Source organism: Mixophyes fleayi, chromosome 5, assembly GCF_038048845.1.
Source record: "Mixophyes fleayi isolate aMixFle1 chromosome 5, aMixFle1.hap1, whole genome shotgun sequence".
Classification (NCBI taxonomy): domain Eukaryota; kingdom Metazoa; phylum Chordata; class Amphibia; order Anura; family Limnodynastidae; genus Mixophyes; species Mixophyes fleayi.
In genome coordinates this window covers 218,601,377-218,623,845 of record NC_134406.1, presented here as the reverse complement: position 1 = coordinate 218,623,845, position 22,469 = coordinate 218,601,377, and the positions used below count along the sequence as shown (strand labels likewise).

The window sequence follows — 22,469 nt, the reverse complement described above, 5'->3', positions numbered from 1 at the left end:
CAAAAAAAAAGGCTTTTTACCTGTTCTCTTTTCAAACAGAACTTACTAGAGATTTTTTCATTCATGGACGTTTTCAACAGGCACGTCCCCTTAAGATATCAATGCCCTTCCTAGTTTGAGTACTTTACCACTGTCAGCACCCGATATCAATCAAGAATATCAGTGGTTGCAGCGTATTTCCTCCCACATCTCCCAAATCGCAATCACGGCTGTACTAAATCAACCATGCAGTCCGATCGCACGGCTTACGGATACTAACTATCGGTAAGCTTTGCGATTAATATTTGGGAATGCCGCGAAAACCTGTTATTTTCGCTTCGAGTATGCCATGCATACTCTGTGGTGTCTCTTTATCACCTGCTCTTATTAGAACAGAACACCACTCGCACAAAGGTTTCTTTATATCCTGCTCTGTTTCCAGAACAGAACCTTTGTTGTCAGGTCACCTTTTTTAACATGCCCCGTCAGACACACCTGAACTACAGCGCTATGAATTTTTAAATAGTACCACACTGCCCTCCCAATACTCAATCACGGCCTTGCCATGCGGTCGATTTGCACAGCTCAATGATTCATTATGCGGACCACAGATAACACTGCAATGCTCTGTCCCTTCCAGCAAACAATACCCTTTATCAGTGAATGTCGTGATTAGTATTGGGTGCACGTGCGAAAAACTATAGTTGCCTATAGTTACCAGTATATTTTTGCCTTTATGTATTTATTCACATACACACACATAACCTTTGTTTTCTGTACAGAAAATAACTTTCCCAAACAATGGCACTATCTTTTCAGAGACTTTACCAAGTGCTTACAGTATGCATATAACAACTATCAAAACTATTGTTCAACCACGTGGCAAATCTACCGGAAGTTTGCGTACGCACAGCAGGAACTACACATACGCACAGCAATGCAATACACTTTAAAACATAAAACGACAATAAAAATAAACATTTTTCTTTCTTGTCCCTAGATTCTAATTAGCGTTCCTTCAGTCTATGCAACAACGGACATTCGGTTTCGCAACACACAGTGAACCACAGGTATTAGACGCATTACGTTCTTTCCTGCTTTATGCGACGCGTCCGTCCATCCACCCTTTGTTGAGGAACCGAATATCGTAAGCGTTGCATACCTGCCGGTAACGTAACTCCTAACTCACGAGCCCCCAAATTTTTAAAGTAATTTTATCGTTTTAAAATAAGCATTGCCCAATCAATTGTATGTGTGTCCAAAGCACAAAGTGATTTATTTTAACAGATGTAAATAGTCAACAATTCAATACATTATTATATAATGATAAAGTACAGTACAGCACAGCCAATACCAAAAGATAAGTACATACCAATGCAATCGCTTGCGTTCGCCTGCGCACCCACGGGACCCGATGGACAATATTCTGTTTAGAATATTGTGTCAGAGTTGACTGAGGCCCCAGTGAGATGCAGCTGATATATATACAGTCAGTGTTTCATTGTGAACAATAGAGATGACGTAGATTGTTTCTATAGGTCCAGACGTTGGGTGGGTCTAGGCCAGACAGGTAATAGGTTGATTCAATCTAAGGAATCCAAAGGTGGGGGTCTTCTCTCCAGGGGGTCTGCTCCTTTTCATAGCCAGTATCATACAAAGGTTTACTCTCTAATATCAATAACTAAAGTATGCAATGTGCGATCTCTTCGCCGACCGCACCGGACAGCTGCTGATGATTAGGGCTTCAATATGATATCAGGCATGACACCTTTCCTATTACCTAAACCTTTAATAACACTACAATGTACATATAATCACTATATATATATATATATATATAAATATATATATATATATATACTAATAATAAACCGAATACTATCTGCTCCTGAATTAGTGTAACAGAACCAATATGAAATTATATAAATAACTAACTGTTGTAATGCGAGTGTGTGCGTATTTTACCGTGCGATCGCGCCACGCCACATAACACGTGGCGTACGCTTCGCAATACGCATGGCAAACCAATATTAAACCAATATACTTTCGTTCATCCAATTATACGACTTTGACAATATCATACATAAACTCAAATTTATTGTTGTGTACGTGAAACTGTTCAAACCATTCCTTGAAAATTACATTATAATAAAATAGTGTAGAAAAAATTCACTTGAAATGTATCTTCAGATGTTTTGAGTTGATTTTAGCTGTAGCTTTGAATTCTGGTACTCCCTCAAGATCTTGGCAAAGTTTGAATCAATGAGTCATATCTAGCATCATTGTGGTAGTTGGAAACAAATGATCTTAAGTTCTCTATGGCTGTCAAAGCAACAGAAATATTTCCATTGGTTTTTTTGAAACATCTTACGGATTGATATGGTTCAGCAGGTCATGCCACAGGATGAGGGAGTAAAAGAATTGAAAACCCCTTAGCTTGGTTCAGAAAATCTGTGATTTATATCTTGTTTCTTTATCAAAATTTTTATTGACTAATATTTCATAAAATGAGTTGTAAGAGTTTGATGCCTGAGAGGTTACAAAGCATCTATGGATCTTTCCAGTAATACGCTTCTGAAACAGGCTTTACAAACTCCCCAATGGTTCATTGGTACAGAGAAAAACTTGAAATGTTCCAAAATAAATTATTGTCCTGGGGTTAACTTTGACGGCATCATACACTACTAAATTAAGGCTGTGAGCAGAGTATGGTACATTCAAAACTTGAGAGTTCATGTTAAAATCAGTTTCTGAAGACCAATTTTTTTTTCACCTTCGTTGACAATGTTGTTGTAGACTTGACCTCTTATATTGCCCACATTAAGATTTGCTGACAATGGTGTCACACAAAGCCTCTCCAGCTGAATCATCAACTTCCAAGTAAGCTAAAAGTGTCCTTCAATGAACATTGTATTTTCTTTGCATGAAACAAAAATAACTAACTATCATTTACTCAGTGTGACTGACATCTGGAGTGCAGTCCATGATTATTGGATAATATTTAGCATCCCTGGTTACAGACACATGTTTTTCGCTAATGTCCAATTATTTAATTTTGGTATGTCTTTGCTTATTCTGACCTTATGGTTCTTTCTATATGCTTCAACAGACCTAAATAGAATTTCTTGAAGCATTCTTTCCAAAAATGTAATCCGTTTTATCAGACGAACCACATATAGTCATTGAGAACCAAGAATTGTTACTATGTTGATAATCACATCTTGCAATCACATCTGTCCAATGCTTTACTTTTCTAGTTCATTTAATTTTGTGAATTAAGTGCAATCTTATTTTTGAGATTTTTTTTTTTATGTCTTACCACATTTTCAAAATTTTATATGACTGAGACTTGTTTCATGTGCAAGGAGTACTTTGTATAAACTCCGACGTTGATAGTATTCAGTTGATACAAAGATGGTGAAAACAATTTGGAGCAGAAGAAGAAAACGCAGTCTTCAGATGTTGGTTATACTAGCCAAGACCTTGGCAATAATTCACCATTTTCCATTTTTTGGTTATAGTACATAACACTGAACTTACATCTATTAGAATCCCTACGGGACAAAATATGTTCTTTTGAACAGGAAACTGATTCTGTAAGAATAATTCTTAATTTCAATGATTTTTGCCCATTTTGCAGGATTTTCTAGTTAAAGGCATAGTAGGCTTGAATTTGATGATATCAGTTGTGAATGTTTTTCCTCAGAAGCCGCTAAAGGCCACTGGAGGTGGCGGCCACTTTGCTCGGTCACATTTATTCCTTCTCCTGTCGAGAGCTTATCTTTGGCAAAACAATGGCTATCTCCAGACGTACTTAGTTGATTTTAGTCTGGTTGTGGACAATTCAGTTGTAGGCATTGCATTTTTAAATATACTTAAAAAGTGTTACAGCTTGTTTTATAGTGGACTCTTTTGTTGCCTTTCTTTTTTGTTTTGCCAGTCTGAGAGTTTACTGCTTTCATTGTAACCAGGATCCATTCACACAATTTCTTATCATTGTAATATTAAAATACCTAAAATAAACTTTATATTACAATAAACTTATTTATTTTGGTCACATCTGATAATAAAAACTTTGCTCAGCTGCTTTCCAGAAAGACATTTATACTGTGAGAGAGAAAAAAGGAACTTCATTCGGCAGGAAGTATACATCAGGGCTGCCAGACACAGATGTGACCATGCAGAGCTCCTGCTCCACTTGCCTAATTCCGCTAAAATGTCCAGAATTTGGTGTTCTCTTCAGACAGATCGCTCCCTGATCAGCACTGCCTCGCACCCCCCCAATCGGAGATTTCATGCAATATGACCAACAACATTGGATTAGTGCCATAATCGAAGCCTGAGTTGTGCTCCAACAGTCTTCCTCAAGGCAGCCTGTCTTCCAGCCTCGCCATCGGATTATTGCACCATCGTCCCGGCTACACGACCCCCCTTCACCAACACTAACACTTGTGGTGCCTCACCCTGCCACACTTTGAGCCTTCGGACTGCACTGCCAATCTAGTGCTGGATTCCTGTTTCATATGCGGCGTACATCCCGTCTCCTTCATTGTGGTTGCCCACTTCATCTATAACCTCTCTCATAAATTGGGGCTGGCTGAGCTAATTCCTCCTCTCCATCTCGACCTGATACTACCAGAACTCCACACACTGTCCTCCCCACTCTGACATTGAACCCCGTCAAGCGTCCACCACACCGGTCTAGGATACACAAATATCCAAGGTCCTCACCCCTGTGCATGTCGGTGCCTGCTACCTTAAGGGGGCTTTAAATCAGTCACCCACAATCTCTTCTTATTGCCTGTGAGATCTTTACCTATCAAGGTCCTGGACTTCCAGTTTAACCGTGTACCACCCCTGGCATGCAACGAATCATTTTCAGCCCACTTTCTTTCGTCTCACTGCCTCTGGCTTCCCTACAAGCCATCTGTATGCCTTTGCTGAACGAAGCACCATCAGGATTCATCAAGACTCCCAACCACCAGCTCTCCGTATTGGCACCCACCATGTACCACTCCCAGCCTTGTGGACTGCTCTGGAACCGTAATCTATGATCGGGCCTACCCAAAATCCAGAAGATACTTTACTGTCAAGGTATACATAAATGCAGAGAAAAGTACCTTTAAGCCGTTTATACCACGGCAAATGCAATGTGAGTTACACCTAAAGAATAAACTTGGGTATGTGTGTTTACAGGGGTTATTATTGGAGATGAATTCGGTAGATGTTAAAGGAAGTAATATAAGTATTAATATTGGGATACATTAAGTGCCTGCAGGAAAATGAAATGTCAACAAAATATCAGAACTCTTTAATCTCTAGTGGTTTGGTTTACAACGGAAAAACAAAACAGCATGTTTGACAAATAAATAAAAGTAAGGCACACAATCTCTAAAAATACAAATTAAATGTCCATGAGCAGAGATCAGAAACGAGTGCACACATTTTAACGTTGAAGTACTGTAATCATACGACGGAGAAAAGTGTTCGTAGACCAGGTACCTGGGGGTAGAGCTGGATAACTGGTAAACTGTCCTATGTCAAATATCTTGACTATAATGCTCTGAAGACAGTAAAGTCTGTCTTGGTAGAGCCAATTGAACAGTCAGTGTGATTATAAAACAGCTATTGATGTAAACGTGATGAAATTCTAAGTTCAATCTGTTGCACTTACACTGCAGCGTTTTCCATGTGCAGATCATTGTCGGATTCTTTGGAACATGGGCAGCTCTTTTCTCCAGGGGTTAAATGTATCAAATAGTGATTTTTGCAAATTGCCTATATCTGGCGACTCTGCATTGTAAAATTAAAGCGGCAATAGCAATAAAGGCAAGTTTTGCCATTAAGGCTTTAAATTACCCATGCAAAGTCGCCGGATATCGTCGATTTGCAAAAATCACTATTTCATATATTTACCCCCAGATCTTTTAAGGGATTCCAGATGAACAGAACTCCTTGGCCCCCCACAGACCCTCCGCATCCTCCTCAGGTTCTCCCCTTTCCTGCAACCTCCAACTGTTGGCCTAAACTTTCCATCAAAGACAAGCAGTGAGGGGGTCCAGTCATGCAGCATCAGTTGCCAGCTATGGGGCCTTCTGCCGTTTGTCCCCAGGAGGAACCTGTGGGCATACTTTTGACCCCCCCATAGTTGTGCATTTTAGTTTGATGATGCAGCTGCCACTGATTAGTGGCACTTCCACACAAGCGGGTGTCTTCCATTCGACCCTCTGCACTGCAACCTAGTTCCCCCTGTGAAGCCACAGACTCCATTAACACGTTACCTTCCATGGACGGGTTGACTGCTGATTCACTGACTAAGCATTACTCAGGGGCAAGACGGATCAGAGGCATCTGAACAGCACCTGATACTAGCACAGATTGGCACAGCATCATTATCCAATTTTTTACAGTGTCTCCTGGCCCCTCTGTATTGTCCGATATCTGAGGGCTGAGGCATAGTGGAAGTGGCTTCCAGGGCCACCAACACCTGCTACAGTCACCAGATCTCCATTTAAAGTCCATTTCTCCACACTGCTGTGTACATTTCCTACCTCACTACCTTATATCCCACCTTCTCTTTGCCTGACTACCCCAACACACCATGAATGAGCTCACACTTTATACTGTAACACACTGCTCCACTACTATATACCTCTACTCTGCTCATTACTCTCCATGTCTTTTTAGACTGCCCCATCACCTGTCACATACCCTAAACTAACCTGTCACGCTTTATCCTACTGTATCTTCACATCTTAAATGGAAGCCATCACCAGCAGGATCCCCTCTTCTGTCTCGTCTGTCCGTCTTCTGGTTAAAAGAAACCAGGTTTTGACATATTTAAGTTTGAATAAAATGGAAACTCTCAATAACCTACTGTGTGATAAATACACAAACAAATGCACTATTTTTCTCTGCCCAAAACGTTACATAAATGGAAGCAAACCGATTTAAGTGCCTTTTTTCCAAAACAAAACACTGATAAGGCATTCCACTTATTTTTTAATTATCCCATTTTTATTACCAAAAGCTTAGTTCAAGATTTTAAAAGGTTAGTTACCCTAATGAAATTGTGAACATTAAATTCAAAAAGCTAACATAGGTAAAAGAAATGGCTGCTTCCTGTGACATATGAACCACATTATTGTACTAGCTTATGCCATCATATTTTACCCGCTCTGCAGGCCTTATGCGCCATCATCCCGTTATGGTGAGTAGACTGGTGGGCAGGTGCGTCCTATACTGAGCGTTCCTCATTTCATGACAGTCCAACAACAAAAGCAAAGCAAAAGAGCCGGCTGGTTGGCTTGGCCGGTGGGCAGAGCTCTCGGTGCATTGCTGCACCGTTTTAAAGGACGGCAGTGTGGCCTTGAAGCTTGGCATCCCCTGCCGCGTTTACCCCGTCCCACTGTCCCTGTATTACATATATGTACCGAACACAATAATGCCAGTGAAAATACTTGGTATTGTAGTTTGCAGATTCTGAGTCTGAAAAAATAAATGTTTTACAGTTGAAACCAAAAACACAAAGTTTAATTGAAAAAGAGAATACACACCAAGAAGGGCGGATTGGCCATATAGCCTATCGGGACTTCTCCCGGTAGGCCAGTGGCCTCAGGAGGCCGCATAATGTTTTTTCTGAGATTAAAATAAAATAAAAAAAATTATGTGGAACGCCACCTCCCCCCCCGGACCATGTGCCAGCCATGGGGGGGAGGGATTCAGTGGGTGGCTGGCCCCTCCTCCTGGACCAGCCACCTTCCTTACTGTGGCCAGCCGCGGATCTGTTTCCTTTCCTCCCTTCTCCCCTTACCTCTGTGGCTGGCTGCAGTCTTCCTGCAGAGGTCACATGGGACGTGTCACATGACAGCTGCCATCCCATGTGTACACAGAGGAGTCTCCACAGCAGCTGTAACAAGGTAAGTGTGAAAGAGGGCAGTGAGGGGGCTGTTATGTGTGAAAGAGGGCAGATTAGGGGTGGTTATGTGTGAAGGAGGGCAGAGTGGGGGCTGTTATGTTGGAAGGAGAGCAAAGTGGGGGCTGTTATGTGTGAGAGAATGGGGGGGTCTTAATATATTGTGTGATAGAGGCAAGGGAGGAAGGCTTTCTTAATAGTACATGGGTGGGAGATAGGCTATTATTTTAATGGTGTAATTTAAAATTTAATGGGTGCTATTTAATACTGGGGTCTATTAGATTAAACTGAGGTGATGGGATCTTTAATTTAATGCTGGGGTGGTTTGAAGCTATTAGTTGAATGTGGCGCTGAGTTTGGCGAGGAGGGCTGAGTTTTGGGTGGTATTTATTAAATTTGAATATGAATTATTTAATGCCGGGGATGGTTGTGGAAAATTGTTATATTAAACGTAAATGCTATTAATTTATTAATTTATTGTTTGAACGGTGGGAAATAGGTTTATTTATTTAATGGGAATACTATTATTTTAATGTTTGGGCTGGAGGGAGGACTAATTATTAAATGTGGGTGCTATTAATTTAATGCTGGCGCTGGCTGCAGTTTTCTAAATTACATGTACCCATTTTCTTTTCCAAATAGGGCCCCTAACATTCCAGGATCCAGACAAGCAGCAACCACTGTAAAGAAACCAGCAGCCACAGGTGGTGAAAGTGACAAGAACAGGTAACAGAGAGCAGGACAGTCTGCCAGCTGTCCGGAATCTGGTGGGGCAGTCCCAAATTTGGGCGTCTGTCTCGCTAAGTCAGGTTTTGGTCTGACAACAAGGACAGGTGGGAGGTAAGTCCTGCTTCATACGGTACTGCTCATGGAGGCAGAGCTGCGTATACCTAACAGTAGTACACACAGTTTTGCCTGTGTATTTGTCTAAAATGTATCTAAAATAATAACCCCCTGTCTTAAGACCCCCAGAGCTTTATTCCAGCTCTGGTGATACTTTAGTGGTTATTGCATTGATTCCATTGCCTGCCTTCTACCATTGCACTGACATTATCATTAATCCTTCCTCCTTTGCACTTAGTATATCACCAGCAAGCACTTGGAATAGCTCTCCCATTCACTTATGCCATTGTCTGCCAACTCTCCCTGCACTGTTATTAATTTAAACCACCACCCGCAAATTTAGGGCTCATACACAATTGTTGTTGTGAAGTGTTTTCTTGCAGATGCTTGAAGCATTTTACATTTGTGGTGATCACACTGAATAGCCATTTATTATAAGGATTATTTTTAATGCACGTTTTGAAACACACAGTACACATTTTTAGATATTAAAGAGAGAAGTTTGGCTGGTAGTTTGCATATCATGACATCAGGGGGAAATACAACAGTGCAGTGAGGTGCTCATATGCTGCTGTATGTTTTGTAATGGTTAAACTTATTAAACAAAGGCAGATATGTTTCTATGAAGGGGATATTGGAAGGATGTGTTAGTAGGCAACTAAACAATTTTGAGCACAGAGACATAAACCAGTCGCAGATAATCTAAAAGGATTCATGTGTTTTTATAACACAGGACTGGCAGCTTTTTATCTGCATTGTTTTAGAAATGACCTACTGTGTCACATCTAGGTTTTCCTAAATGTTACTACAACCAAATTCTAGTAGTTCTAAACCCAGCCTACTTTTGTGTTGGCCCCACCTACAGTTCATTTGGTCCCGCCCACATGAGGCCACTTCAAGACTTTTTTCCAGGGCCACTTTAAGTTCCTAATCTGCCCCTGCACACCAACATATAAGGGGGAACTCAATTAGCTGCGTTGTTCCTCTGAACCTTCCGGCCACAGAAATTACAGAAATCTCCGCTGATTGTTGCAAGGAAAAAAAAGCGGAGATTTTACCGTAGTAATGGTAAAAATGCACAGAACATCGAGGCTAATTGAATTTCCCCCATAGAGTTGTGAAAGTGCACCCTCTTTAAAATTTGTGTTTTTGCATATCGGGGATCCTAAAATTTGATACATCTAATCTCATGTGTCATATAACACACAAAAAAACTTGTACATGTAAAATATTGTAAATGCAATGTACTTGTAATGTAAATGTATGTAAATATAGGAGAAGACTAGGCAAAAATAGAGAAGCCATCACTAGATCAGCAATTTTATTGAACAACAAGTAAAAATTAACTTACAGCATGACGACCACAAAATGGCATGTGAGCACTGGGCTGGTCCCTACCATCAGTAGCAGGTCCGAATCAACCAATATTGCATACTCTGACTACAGAATATGTCTCTCCAACAGGTCACAGTGGTAAGCACCACAATCATCTAGTCCCCACTAAGTCCTAAAATTTTATAAATCTAATGTCTTTCATGTTCTGTATGACCACTGGTTAAGCGATCCTTGGACAATTCACTGTTTTCGGTTAGAGTCATCGTTGGTCCCACTACCACAGAGATTAAGTTATTCCACTCTCCAAGCACACAAGCTGGTAGGGGGTATTCCAACTCCAAAGTGTTTCATCACACAGAACTTTAACAGGAGGGTATATGTAAGCAATATGGGGTGGAAGGGGGGTGGTAATACCGGTTTAAAAAATATGTATGTTTTGCTGTAGGGTTGCTACAAATAAGCAGTGGAGTTAAAAAAAAACCAAGACTTCTATTTCTTAGTATTGCATCGCTCAAAATACATCAACAGATTTGTAGAATGTGTTTCCACTGCTTTCTATGGGGCGATTTCGTAAATTGCTTTCTTATTTTCTCTAGACAGCAATTGCAATAGTGACATCTGCAGGGTACAAGAAGATACTGGGCCTGAATCATTAAGGAACTTAGGCAAGAATTTGAGTAAGTTTTCTTACTTAAGTTTTCTGGACAAAACCATGTTACAATGCAAGGGGTGCAACTTAGTTTATTATTTTGCAAATAAGGAAAATACTGGCTGTTTTTTTCATGTAGCACACAAATACTTAATAGCTTATTTGTGCACTGAAATACTGAAATTTATAGTTGATATTTGTGTGCTACATGAAAAAACAGCCAGTATTTAACTTATGTGAAAAATAATAAACTAATTTTGCATTCTAACATGGTTTTGTCCAGAAAACTTAAGTAAGAAAACTTGCTCAAATTCTTGCCTAAGTTCCTTAATGAATCAGGCCAACTGATTCATTAAGGAAATAATCATTATTTATTAATTAAATTAATCATCATTCATTCAATCATTTAATCATTCATTCATTGACACATATTGAAAATAAGCAAATCTTTATTGAAATAAATTGCAAATGTGGTTTTATTAAATGTTTACACAACCTATTAAAACCTTAATGATCATTTTATCAGGCTTTTAAATGTACATACTTTTTTATTGTGAATTTGGATAAATCACTAGTTTTTTTGTTTCTTTTAAATAGTTTATTAGGATTTTTATCAATTACAAAAGGGGGAGAGGGGCTAGAGAACAAGAAAAGGGAAGGGTTAAACAGACGATAGACTTAGTGAATCAGTTATATAGCACCGAGTACAAAACAAAATAAATCACTAGTTTTTATAGGTATGACATAAAACAGAACAAGGCCAAGAATACACTTCCAACATTAACCATATGACATTTTTGTAAGCAGAGTATGACGCCTGTGCTGAGGATCTCTCTGAACTGAAATGGCATATCTGCTGTAAAAAGCAAGAACTGGAAAAAGCACAGAGAAAATCTGCAAAGACAGAGGCAGTGAATTCAAAACTCGAAGAGGAAATTGACTTTATTAGGAAACAACGCCCTCTGCTGGACGAAAAGCTTAATCATGAGGGTGATGCCACGAGCAGGATAAAACAGGCACAAAGTGAAGTAGGTTGTGACGCTAATAATTAAGGCTCAAGATAGACACAAAAAAAATCAAAGCTGCTAGAAAGTAAATATTGCAGTCCTCTATATTCTCTCATAAGTTAAATTATTGTACTTAAGTACAGTATGCTATATCTACATTTTTTGCTTCCCTCTAGTTCATGAAATAATTGGCCAACAAAGAGTCCAATTGCTGATCATCCAACAAACAGCTAATAAATTCCAAAAATATAGTGACTAAACGATCTTCAGTTAAGGAACCAATCCCATATTTGTTCTGCAGAATTCATATATTACAACGTTTCAGGGTGTGTTACACCTCCTGTATAAAGTCTGTCCATCGGCCAGGTTCCTAGTACTTAATGCAGCTTGTATTATTCTAATTTAGCTGTGAAGTGTTAATCACACAAATTAACAGGTTAAGGCTGAATTCTTTCTGCCATTTTTATCTGCTACTATAAGTCGCTCACATATTTTGATCATGGTTTGACTGTACAACTTCATATATGTATTATCATTCTGCATCTCTGCTTTATATATGACTGCTGCTGTTGGTTTCTCGTTAAGGCAACAGCATTACTAAATGCGGCGGAAGTAAAACTTAAGGCTTCTCATATGAGTTTTGAGAAAGTTACTGCAGAAGCCAACCGGGAGAGAAGTGATATGGCCGTACAACTGGCCGAAGTAAAGAGGACTCTGCAGATCTGCAGGTAAGAGCATTCATCTCTCGTGGCTTTGTTTTAACACTTACTCCTTTTCTGAAGAAACCAGTGATATATAAGAGTAACCCTTTCTATAGTAAAGTTTGCAATGTACATTACTATTAAATCAGTATATGAATTATTATTGAGAGGTACACTTTAATCTCAACTGTTGTTTCGCAAATGGTCTTAACTTTTCTGTGTGTTTTTTTTTCCATATAAAACTCTAAATAGAGATAATTTACACAACGCTGAGAATATATGGGCTGAATGCACTTCAGAATTGTTTAACACTGACAGAAAGACTGAGGATGGTAAGAAGCTCTACAGTGAGTTACAGAGTGAAAGACAGCAGGTCACAGAGGGCGAGGATTCATGGAATCAACAAGTAAGTCACATAAAGATAATGAACACGCTCAACTCCTACACTTATTTCTCTTTATACACAATGACTCATTTACTAACATTGCATGTAGGTGCTACATTTGGCTTAACGACAGCAACCAATCAGCAATTAGCTTTTATCTGTCTAGTGAAAGTTAGACTATGAAATCAAGTGTCTGATTTGTTGCTGTACTTTAGAGATTGTAAATGAGTAAATTAAGCTACATATCAAGATATAAAAGGTAAATCAGAATTAAACAATTTGAGGATGTTCTGTGGTTTAGTTTTTCTTTTAAAATGTTTGGATGAATTTGAAATTAAAGGGATTGTCGGCCTTCAGATGACATTAATTTACTTTTTATATGCAGTCCTCCCCACCGGTTACATCTTCTCACTCCCACCTCCAATACTTTTCCCATGCTGCTCTTCACCTCTGGAACCCACTCCCATATCCAGTTAAACTATCCACTAGTCTTCAAAGCTTCCAATGTGCCCTAAAAACTCATCATTTCCTCCTAACTCATCTGCTACAGCCCCCCCTCCAAAACCTGCTCATCCTCTCAATTTCACCCTCTTTGGGTCTGCCCCTCTCCTCTAGATTGTAAGCTCTCACAAGCAGGACCCTTTTTCCCTGTGTTTTTCTCCTCCACTCTCATAGTCATTTGTGGACCCTGGTTTCAGGATCTGCTGCAAGCCCCTTGCAGTGCATGCCACTTTGCCTGGCAGCTCCTGCCTCCTGGACTATCAGACTTTATTATTGTGTGTTGCAGGAGTACCTCTATCCTCCAGAGGTGCTGCTATTGTGCCTTTCTAGTCCCTTAGAAGTTAACCTGCTGCACTAATTATCCCTGGCACCTGGGTGTTCCCTATGTATACCTGTCTCTCCCAGCATTCATTGCTGGTTATTGATGTTACTCTCTGTTGTCACATCCTGTTCCTACTTGTTGTTCCTGCCTTCTGATATGCTTTTGGTTATTTGCTACTCGGGATCTCTCCATACCTCCTGCTTCCCTGCATCTGCTGTGTACCTGGTGTTTTCTGCAAGTTCATATTACCTCCTGCTTCCTGCATCAGCTTTGCACCTTGTATTTACTACAAACTCATGATTACATGCTATTTGTACACTTCTGCAAATAAACATAGAGGGCTAGATTTACTAAGCTGCGGGTTTGAAAAAGTGGGGATGTTGCCTATAGCAACCAATCAGATTCTAGCTGTCATTTTGTAGAAGGTACTAAATAAATGAAAGCTAGAATCTGATTGGTTGCTATAGGCAACATCCCCACTTTTTCAAACCCGCAGCTTAGTAAATCTAGCCCAGAGTGTTTTTCACCATATTCGTGGCTCCTAGCTGTATTCCTGTATCACCACCTGGTCAACCAGCTCCTGCCTGGACTCATAGCTGCTATGTTCCTCAGAACTTCACTACTATGCATTTTTACTCTTAAAGAGTGAGTAAAAACGATCTTTATCTAAACATAAGTCTCAGCATATCCAATCTAAAATGCAATCTCAGCACTCCCAAATATATCAGCAATAACTGCATTTCAGTCCCAGAGCAATCTATCTGTCACAGGCACTAGGAGTTCTGCCCAGGATTTCACCAGGTGACTTTGCTTACCAGAGGGGCGGAGTTTGCACAGCGGTCCTCTGGCAGTAGGGTGAATAGTGGAACGTATATAACAGCAGATGGAGTGAGGATGCCAATGAAGCAGATGAATAGTCAGTGACTTGCAGCGATATAGGTAGATGAGTCAGCGACTTGCAGCTGCATAGGTAGATGAGTCAGCGACTTGCAGCTATATAGGTAGATGAGTCAGCGACTTGCAGCTATAGTAGAAAGGCAGGTTTAACCACGGAGACCAGAGTGGACGTGCACAGGTGAAGGAAGGTAACGGGTAGTCAGTTGATGAGAAGACTTGTCCAGGTGCAGGTAGGTAGCGGGGAAGTCAGTGGTCTGCGTATAGCAAGTTGTACCACTGCTGTGATGAGAAGACTTGTCCAGGTGCAGGTAGGTAGCGGGGAAGTCAGTGGTCTGCGTATAGCAAGTTGTACCACTGCTGAGGTGAGAAGACTTGTCCAGGTGCAGGTAGGTAGCGGGTAGTCAGTGGTCTGTGTACAGCAAGTTGTACCACTGCTAGTAAGTGAGGACTTGTACTGGTGCTGATAAGTGAATACAGGGAAAGAGTCAATAACAGAATGAGGACAATGAGAGCACAGAGGAACTTCTCCAAACGGGTAGGCAGCGTTATCGCTAATAGTCTATGGTGATATGTATACCACTGCTCAGTAGAGAGGCTTGTATCAAGCGGATAGGCAGAGTATCAGCCAAAGTCTATAGCGGGTATGGATACCGCTGTTGAGAAGAGGAGCTTGTCCTAAGCGGATATGCAAAGTAACAATGGATAGTCAATAACGAGTGAGCATACCGCTGATGAGTAGAGAAGCTTGTCCACGAGAATATGAAGACACAGCAGGAGCGTTGAACGGCTGTAGCGGGTATGAGAGCTGCAGGTGAGCTGAGTAAATAATCCAACAGGCAGCTCAGAACACGAGCAGGATGCAGGAGTCAGTAGCGGGTATGAGAACCGCTGATGAGCGGAGCAGGTGATTCAGCAGACAACTGAGGACACGAGCAGGATACAGGAGTAGGTAGCGGGTAAGGGATCCACCGATGAGCAGAGCAGGTAATCAGCAGGGAGCTGAAGACACTAGCAGGACACAGGAGACACCTTCAGAGACTCACAGGGAATGAGACTCAAGATCAGGCAACGATGTAATGAGCACAGGTGCCTTAAATAGGGAGAGGTGCCTGATCCACCAATTAGGTTAAAAGCAAAAGGTCATAAGTTCTTGGATGCTGCGCATGCGCAGTCCATCAAGATGGCGGACGGCCGCGGCTCAGGACAGGCGCCGGCAGGAAGGCTAGAGAACCACGCACCAGCACAGAGGCACTCACGGTCCGGTGAGTGACACTATCAATCAAAATGCATATATCATTCACAATCCCTATCAACCCCCATTCCCTTCCCGAAATCCTGTAGTTTTCCCAAGTATTCCACCCATGTATGTCCTTCTTTCCCTATGTAAAATCTTGTTCCCATATTAGAATTCCTTTTAATTCCTATCACTCAGTATTTCTATGTCCATGGTGGGGTAGTAGGAGATAGGGGATGTAGAGATAGTGGAAGAGGGAGATACTGTGTCCAGGTTTGAAGCAGAGAGAAAAGTTACACTCACCAAAAATGTCTTAAGAGAGTCAAAAAAAGCTTGGCACAAGCTTTTGCCCTTCTGCTCCATGGGAGGTTTCTGAAATCCATGAGCACACCTTAGGACACCTGCATCACGGCTAGACAGGTGTACTGTCCCAATCAAACTGCCCACCTGCCACTGTCCTGATTTAATGAGCCTTTCACAGTTTCACTGTACCAGCTGCATGTACTTACATGTGCATGGCTTAATCTTTGAGATAAGCATATGTTACTGACAAAATCAACCACCCTTATTTCTCTTCTCTTCACTCACTGCCTCAAAAACACTTTAGAGCATGGATGTAAATCACATCTGATACTCACCAAATGTATAGGGTGTTTCTCATCAACCTCAGATGATGGTCAGCATCTCCCCCTTGTCGAGGTGGTTATGATGAGAGTAAGGTGAGATTTGTGAAAGCCCAAATGAGCCCCCAAGTTGAGTAAGATTTCTTTAATCTTATCTTTAAGTTATGATTGAGATGAGCAGATTTCCAATATAATATTTATTTTCTTCATTAAAAGATAAGATACAGGCCAAAATACTAAGTGGAGCAGTACACTTGGGGTCTCGATGCCAATTGACAATGGGTTGGGTACATTTTCCCGATTACCAAAAACCCGACAACCAGGATCCCTAGAAAAAAAATCTGATTACTACAAAGTGACTGTAATATAATACAGACTTACCTATAAACCGAAGCTGCACATTTCCAATGAGGCATGCTGACAGGAACTAATTCCGAGTACACAGTACTTTGACAGTAAGTTAACACAGCGACATAGATAAATGTGAGTTTAAAGCGGCAAAGCCGGGACCCCGCCAGTTAAGTGTTTAATGAAACACTTAACCTTAGTAATACAGTTAGCCCTTAGATTATTGCCGCTTTAAATTCACATTTTTCTATGTCGTTGTGTTAACTTACGTCAAGGTGAAGTGCCGGAAAGCTGTGTACTCGGAATTAGTTTCTGTCAGCATACCGCTCTCATTAGAAATGTGCAGCTTTGGTTTTTAGTTAAGTCTGTATTATATTACAGACTGTCACGAAAATCAGATAATGGGAATGGTCTTGACCTCTGCTCGAGTGACAGCTTACCCACAGAGAGGTGCGTGGGTCTAACGGTGGAGAGGTATTCACCAGGGATTCCCGCAAGGGAATATGGTCTTAGCTGCTCTCAACCGCAGGTCGCAGCCCTCTAGGAGGCGCAGAGCATATAATGTGCGGAACAACCAAGCAACTGTAAGGCAGAACGGAAGTAGTAGTGAAGAGATGAACTGCAGAGAGCTGAAGCACAGAGATCCACACTGTGAGATAAGCTGAACCAACAAGGCAGTGAATCGATGAGCTGCAGAGAGCAACAGCACTGAAATACACACAGGTGTTATACCTCTGGAACTGGACCGATGATGAGCGATGCTCTGCAGGGAAGCCACAGGTCTTCGACTGTGAGATAAGCTGAACCAATAAGGCAGTGAAGAGATGAGCTGCAGAGAGCAATAGCACTGAGTTCCACAGAGGTGTTATAACTCTGGAACAGGACCGATGATGAGCGATGCCATGCAGGGAAGCCGCTGAGCAGAGGTTTGAAGGTTCCCGGGGTAGCGTATGCACAGACCACTAGGCAAGATGGCGTCCGATAAGAGAGGAACGCCAGGAAGAACAGATAGCGGTAACCTAGGGAAACCAATGAACACAATGAACCACACGGAATAAACTGGTGCGATGCGTGATACAGTCACTTTTGTAGTAATTATATTTTTTTTGTAGGGATCCTGATTGGCGGGTTTTTGGTAATCGGGAAAATGATTACCACCGTTGACAAATAGGACATTCTTTTATAGAAAATCTTACTTATCATTGCCAAAAACACTAATTATCTTTGCCAAGACCAAAGCTCTTCTGGACTTACGTGAAGGCTGACGTTCAAGGCATTTATCATTAATCTTCATTAAGTTGACTAATTTTGGACCTACTCCTGTTATTGTGAAATGAAGAAGGTCATGGATCATGTGTCCCTTATATAACTTGTTTTTCTCTCTCTATTGTGTAATATATTTTTCTCTTATTTCTCTAAAAATACCATGTACTCATTTCTTTTTAAAAATACAGTGACATAATATTAGTTCATTAGTAGTAATAAAGGTTCTGTAATTGGTAATATTTTTTTTTGTTAATTATTACTTTCACACCTGATTGTCCACACAGCAGATTCCACTTAGGAGCTCCACAGATAAGAGCAGATACTGTCATAATACGGCAGAAGTTATTACCAATGACATGATTTGTAAATAAAAGATAAAGATGCTGTAGATGTAATGTTTGGTACTTGTTAACTATATGGGTGCCACTGAATGTGGCTCCACATGAACAGCTAATGCAAAGCTGTTGTCCAATCTCTCTATGTCTGTCTCAATCAGTTCAGTGCATAGCAATGTGGACATTTGAAAGCCGGGTTATAAGTGGGTGTGTGATTTACCAGTGCAAAAAGGACGTGATGGACAGCAAAGAGACAACAACTAAAATATATTATTTTCTTTATAGACTTACCTTCCAGCTCTGGCAAAATATGTGCCATGGTGAGGGCTTCTCATGACCTTGGTTGGAAAAAGTGGTAGAGGGAAGCAGTGGTAGGGGGGGGGGGTGTGTGTGTGTGTGTGTGTGTGTGTGTGTGTGTGTAATGAGCACCTGGAAGTGGGTTAATGTAACTGCAGAATCATGTCCTACAAAAGGCAGTGAGTTAAGGTCTACATACACAGCAAGAAAAAAAAAGGAAAAGTATTTTTTCTCAGGCGCAGAAAGGACAATATATCAGTTAACTCTTTTCTCATCGAATTCTAAAATAGCTAAAATTAAATATCCAAGTAGAAATGGCTGCTGTGACTGTAGGAGATCGCCAGTTGGTCTCCTCCCACAAAGAAAAAAATTAGTTATCTTATTTTAACTTATTGTCTGTGGCTTTCATTTTTTCTGCCCTCTGTGCTCCCAATTTATTTAAGTTAGATCTAGAGCGCTGTGACAGTTTATTTTGTGTGAAGGTTTATACTCTGAATGAGGGCCACCCCTGGGACGATAGCTGCACTGGGCACCTGTTGTTCACCTATGTAAGAGACTGGAAAGGCTGTCGCTGCTGGTCAGAGCCAAAAATGGCTTAATAATGAACACACTGCGGAAAGCCAAGTGACTTGTAATGTGAATCTCAAAGCTGTGCTCAAATCTAGCACTGCCTGTCTCGATCAATTGATTGAAGAAAGTAACATGTTTAGCAGCAGGAGATTTGAAAACGGCTCTTATCAGTGTTTGTGTCGAGTCTGTTACATGGCGCTCATATAGTTAACAAGTTATGAATGTATTTGTGTGGCAATGCTCTATACTTTTAAAAAATACATTTTTATGTTTTGTGAAAGGAAATAAATTAATTAACTTGGTTCGATTTACATCTTTACTGCTTGTAGATGCCCAACATTTGCTGCAGCTTTTACACACAGTCCTGCCACAAAATATAGTATCTGCACCCACAGAATTCATCCTCACCTTAGATAATATGAGTTGCCTTTATACCATTACACTGATTTTTTTTTTTCTGCTGATAGAAGACTAATGGTGCCAATACACAGACACATCCAGCCACTTCACCTGAATGCTGAGCCACTGGATCTATTTACAGTTTGGCCAAAACACATCAGGGGGGATATTTACTAAACTGTGGGTTTGAGAAAGTTGTGATGTTGCTTATAGCAACCAATCAGATTCTAGCTGTCATTTTGTAGAATTAACTAAATAAATGATAACCAAAAACTTATTGGTTGCTATAGGCAACATCTCCACTTTTTCAAACCCGCAGTTTAGTAAATATACCCCCAGATGTTGATTATAATTGGCAGTTATTTTAGGCCCACACTTAAGTAGTTTGCTGCCAGATAGATCTAAAATAACCAAATTGGCTGACTAAATCGCTGTAAATATAGATAGTGTGTCCAGCATTCTTGCCATTACTGTTGGGTGATAAACTCAATATGATAGAATCCGTTCCAGTGTGGCCAACATTTGCCTAAGCATTTTGTATTTTAGATGCAGTGAACCTTTAAAACAATTAAAAGGTCATTTTCCGCATCTGTGCTCAACTGCTTAGTTTATACTTTAGGCATCTCTTTTGGTCTGGTGGCTGTAGCTGTGTACACCCTATAACCGTGAAAATGTGCAGTTGTGTTAAATTATCCCTTTACATATTAAGGACATTTGCACTTGGCACATCAGGAAAGGGACGCTACCATTAGACTTCTGAGTAATGGAACTACAGTAGGAGATACTTGAAAAGAGCTTCTGAGCAATCTAATTCATAAAAAAATTATACTAACCTCAGTCCTACTTTAATAGCCTAATATTTTAACCCTGCACAGCTTCCATCTTGCTCCCATAGATTCTAGTAAGAATCCTATGGATGTACTTCTTGGTATAAAGTGTGCAGTGGGAAAAGGTTCCCCATTGAAAGCTACATCGTCTTGCAGAAGAAAAAGACCTGTGGCCCACTGCTGTCTGTGCACTCTGTGCTCTTTCCAACCCTTGAAGGCCAATGCAAATGTTATTTTTTTGCATGTGGTCACAATTTAAGGTGCATTCAGCAGGGTATTCCTTGCTAGTCTGCCTCGTATCAGCCAGCTCATCCTACCAGAAGATGCACCCGTCACGAACATTACTAATCCATGCCCCCCCCCCATATAAATGGGCACATTTATGCATAAATAGATGCTTGACATCACAAAAGCAGCACCTAAAAATTACTGTTTGCACTGAATTCATTCTTTGTCCACTCCTGGGGATAAATGTATCAAGCTGAGAGTTTTCTGGCGGGTTTGAAAAACCAATTAGATTCTAGCTATCATTTATTTAGTACATTCTACAAAATGATAGCTAGAATATGATTGGTTGCTATAGGCAACATTTCCACTTTTCAAACCCGCTGGAAAACTCTCAGCTTGATACATTTACCCCCTGGTGTTTTCTACACTATTAATTTCTCCCCTTTATACCAAAATACCCTTTACTGGTACTAGTGACTAGAAAAGCCTTTGAGAATGTCTAGTGTAATAGCTGTCTGATTTACTAAAGTAACATTTGTAGTAGTGACATTGTCAAAATGTGAAATGTTTCATGTAAATTCAGTACTGCAATCTGTTGTGAAAAAGGGAAACAGAATGACTGCCGACTACTAATTTAAGTGCATAGCTCAACGGAATTAACTTCCCTTCAAGCATTAAATTTGAGTTTTGGATTGATAATTTCATATTAGCTGTAAATAAATATAAATTCTGTTCTGCATTTCTACAGACTTGTTGAAATAACATTAACTTTGTAAAGGAAAAGACCCATGGTTAATTTAGTTTGTCCTCCTATCATATGGTAGATAGTGTTCTAGTAGAAGAACATTTATATTAATGAAAGTTTTAACAGTTTATGGTGAAGTATCAGAACTTCTAGTGAATCATCCTACATTTCTGTTTCTAATACATCTTACAGGGAAATGTGAATGTGCATATTAATGCCAAATTAATCTTAAAAGAGATAATCATAGGAGGAGAAAATTATATTTAAATTGACATCAAACTTAAAATATAAGCTGATCCAATAAGGAAAAGCATCTGGTAGCTATCATAGTATATATGTAAAACGTATTCTACCAGGACAGACCTCAAACAGGGACACTTAATATGGTTGTTTTAAAAGCAATTCATGTGGAACATGGATTTTTTTGCATGTGTTGATGAATTGTGAATAGTACTAAAATGTCTTATGGTGCTCGAAAGAAAATGTTTGCAAATATTGTGATCAGCATTTTTACAAAAATGTTGCAAATAGACATATGATTAACATTATGCACAAATCAAAAAGAAACACTGAAAATGTTATAGCAAAAATGATAAATTGTAGTGTATGCAGTTCCTACACTGACCTATATGAATCAAAATATTGCCTTGTGTTGTCTAGGCAGCTGTCTTTTAGGCTTATATAAGGTATTTTGGGTGTGGCTCACAAGCTAGCCCTTGCTATATGTAAGTCCCTTTCCCTGGGAGGTTAGTGTATCTGATTGTAACTGCATTTTAGTGGTGTTTGAATTATATAGGTCAGGTTAGGACCTACATTATATTGAGGTACTCTTGACGCTGGGATACAGGTTTAAATGTTTTGATCAAAATATGAACTAATAGCTTGTGTTTTCATTGTGCAAGATACACACAGATATGCAGTGTTAAGGATAAGCGCTGACAGCAATTGTCTTTTTGTTTTGTATACATACAGGGCATTTATATTGCTGTGCACCTGGTGACATGTGTAATATGGGATTAACAGAGTTCTGTCTTATTTCTTATCATTTGCAATCAGTATATAA

At 40.1% G+C, this 22,469-nt stretch overlaps 1 protein-coding gene across 1 annotated transcript in view; it reads left to right on the top strand.

The window, feature by feature from the left end:
• The window catches only part of CCDC178 (coiled-coil domain containing 178), a 79,714-nt gene that overhangs the window by 38,218 nt on the left and 19,027 nt on the right, over window positions 1-22,469 (top strand). The window contains exons 6-8 of the mRNA XM_075214415.1: window positions 11,529-11,749; window positions 12,314-12,456; window positions 12,682-12,835. Coding sequence (XP_075070516.1) covers window positions 11,529-11,749; window positions 12,314-12,456; window positions 12,682-12,835 — 518 coding nt within the window. The remainder of the gene's footprint in view (window positions 1-11,528; window positions 11,750-12,313; window positions 12,457-12,681; window positions 12,836-22,469) is intronic.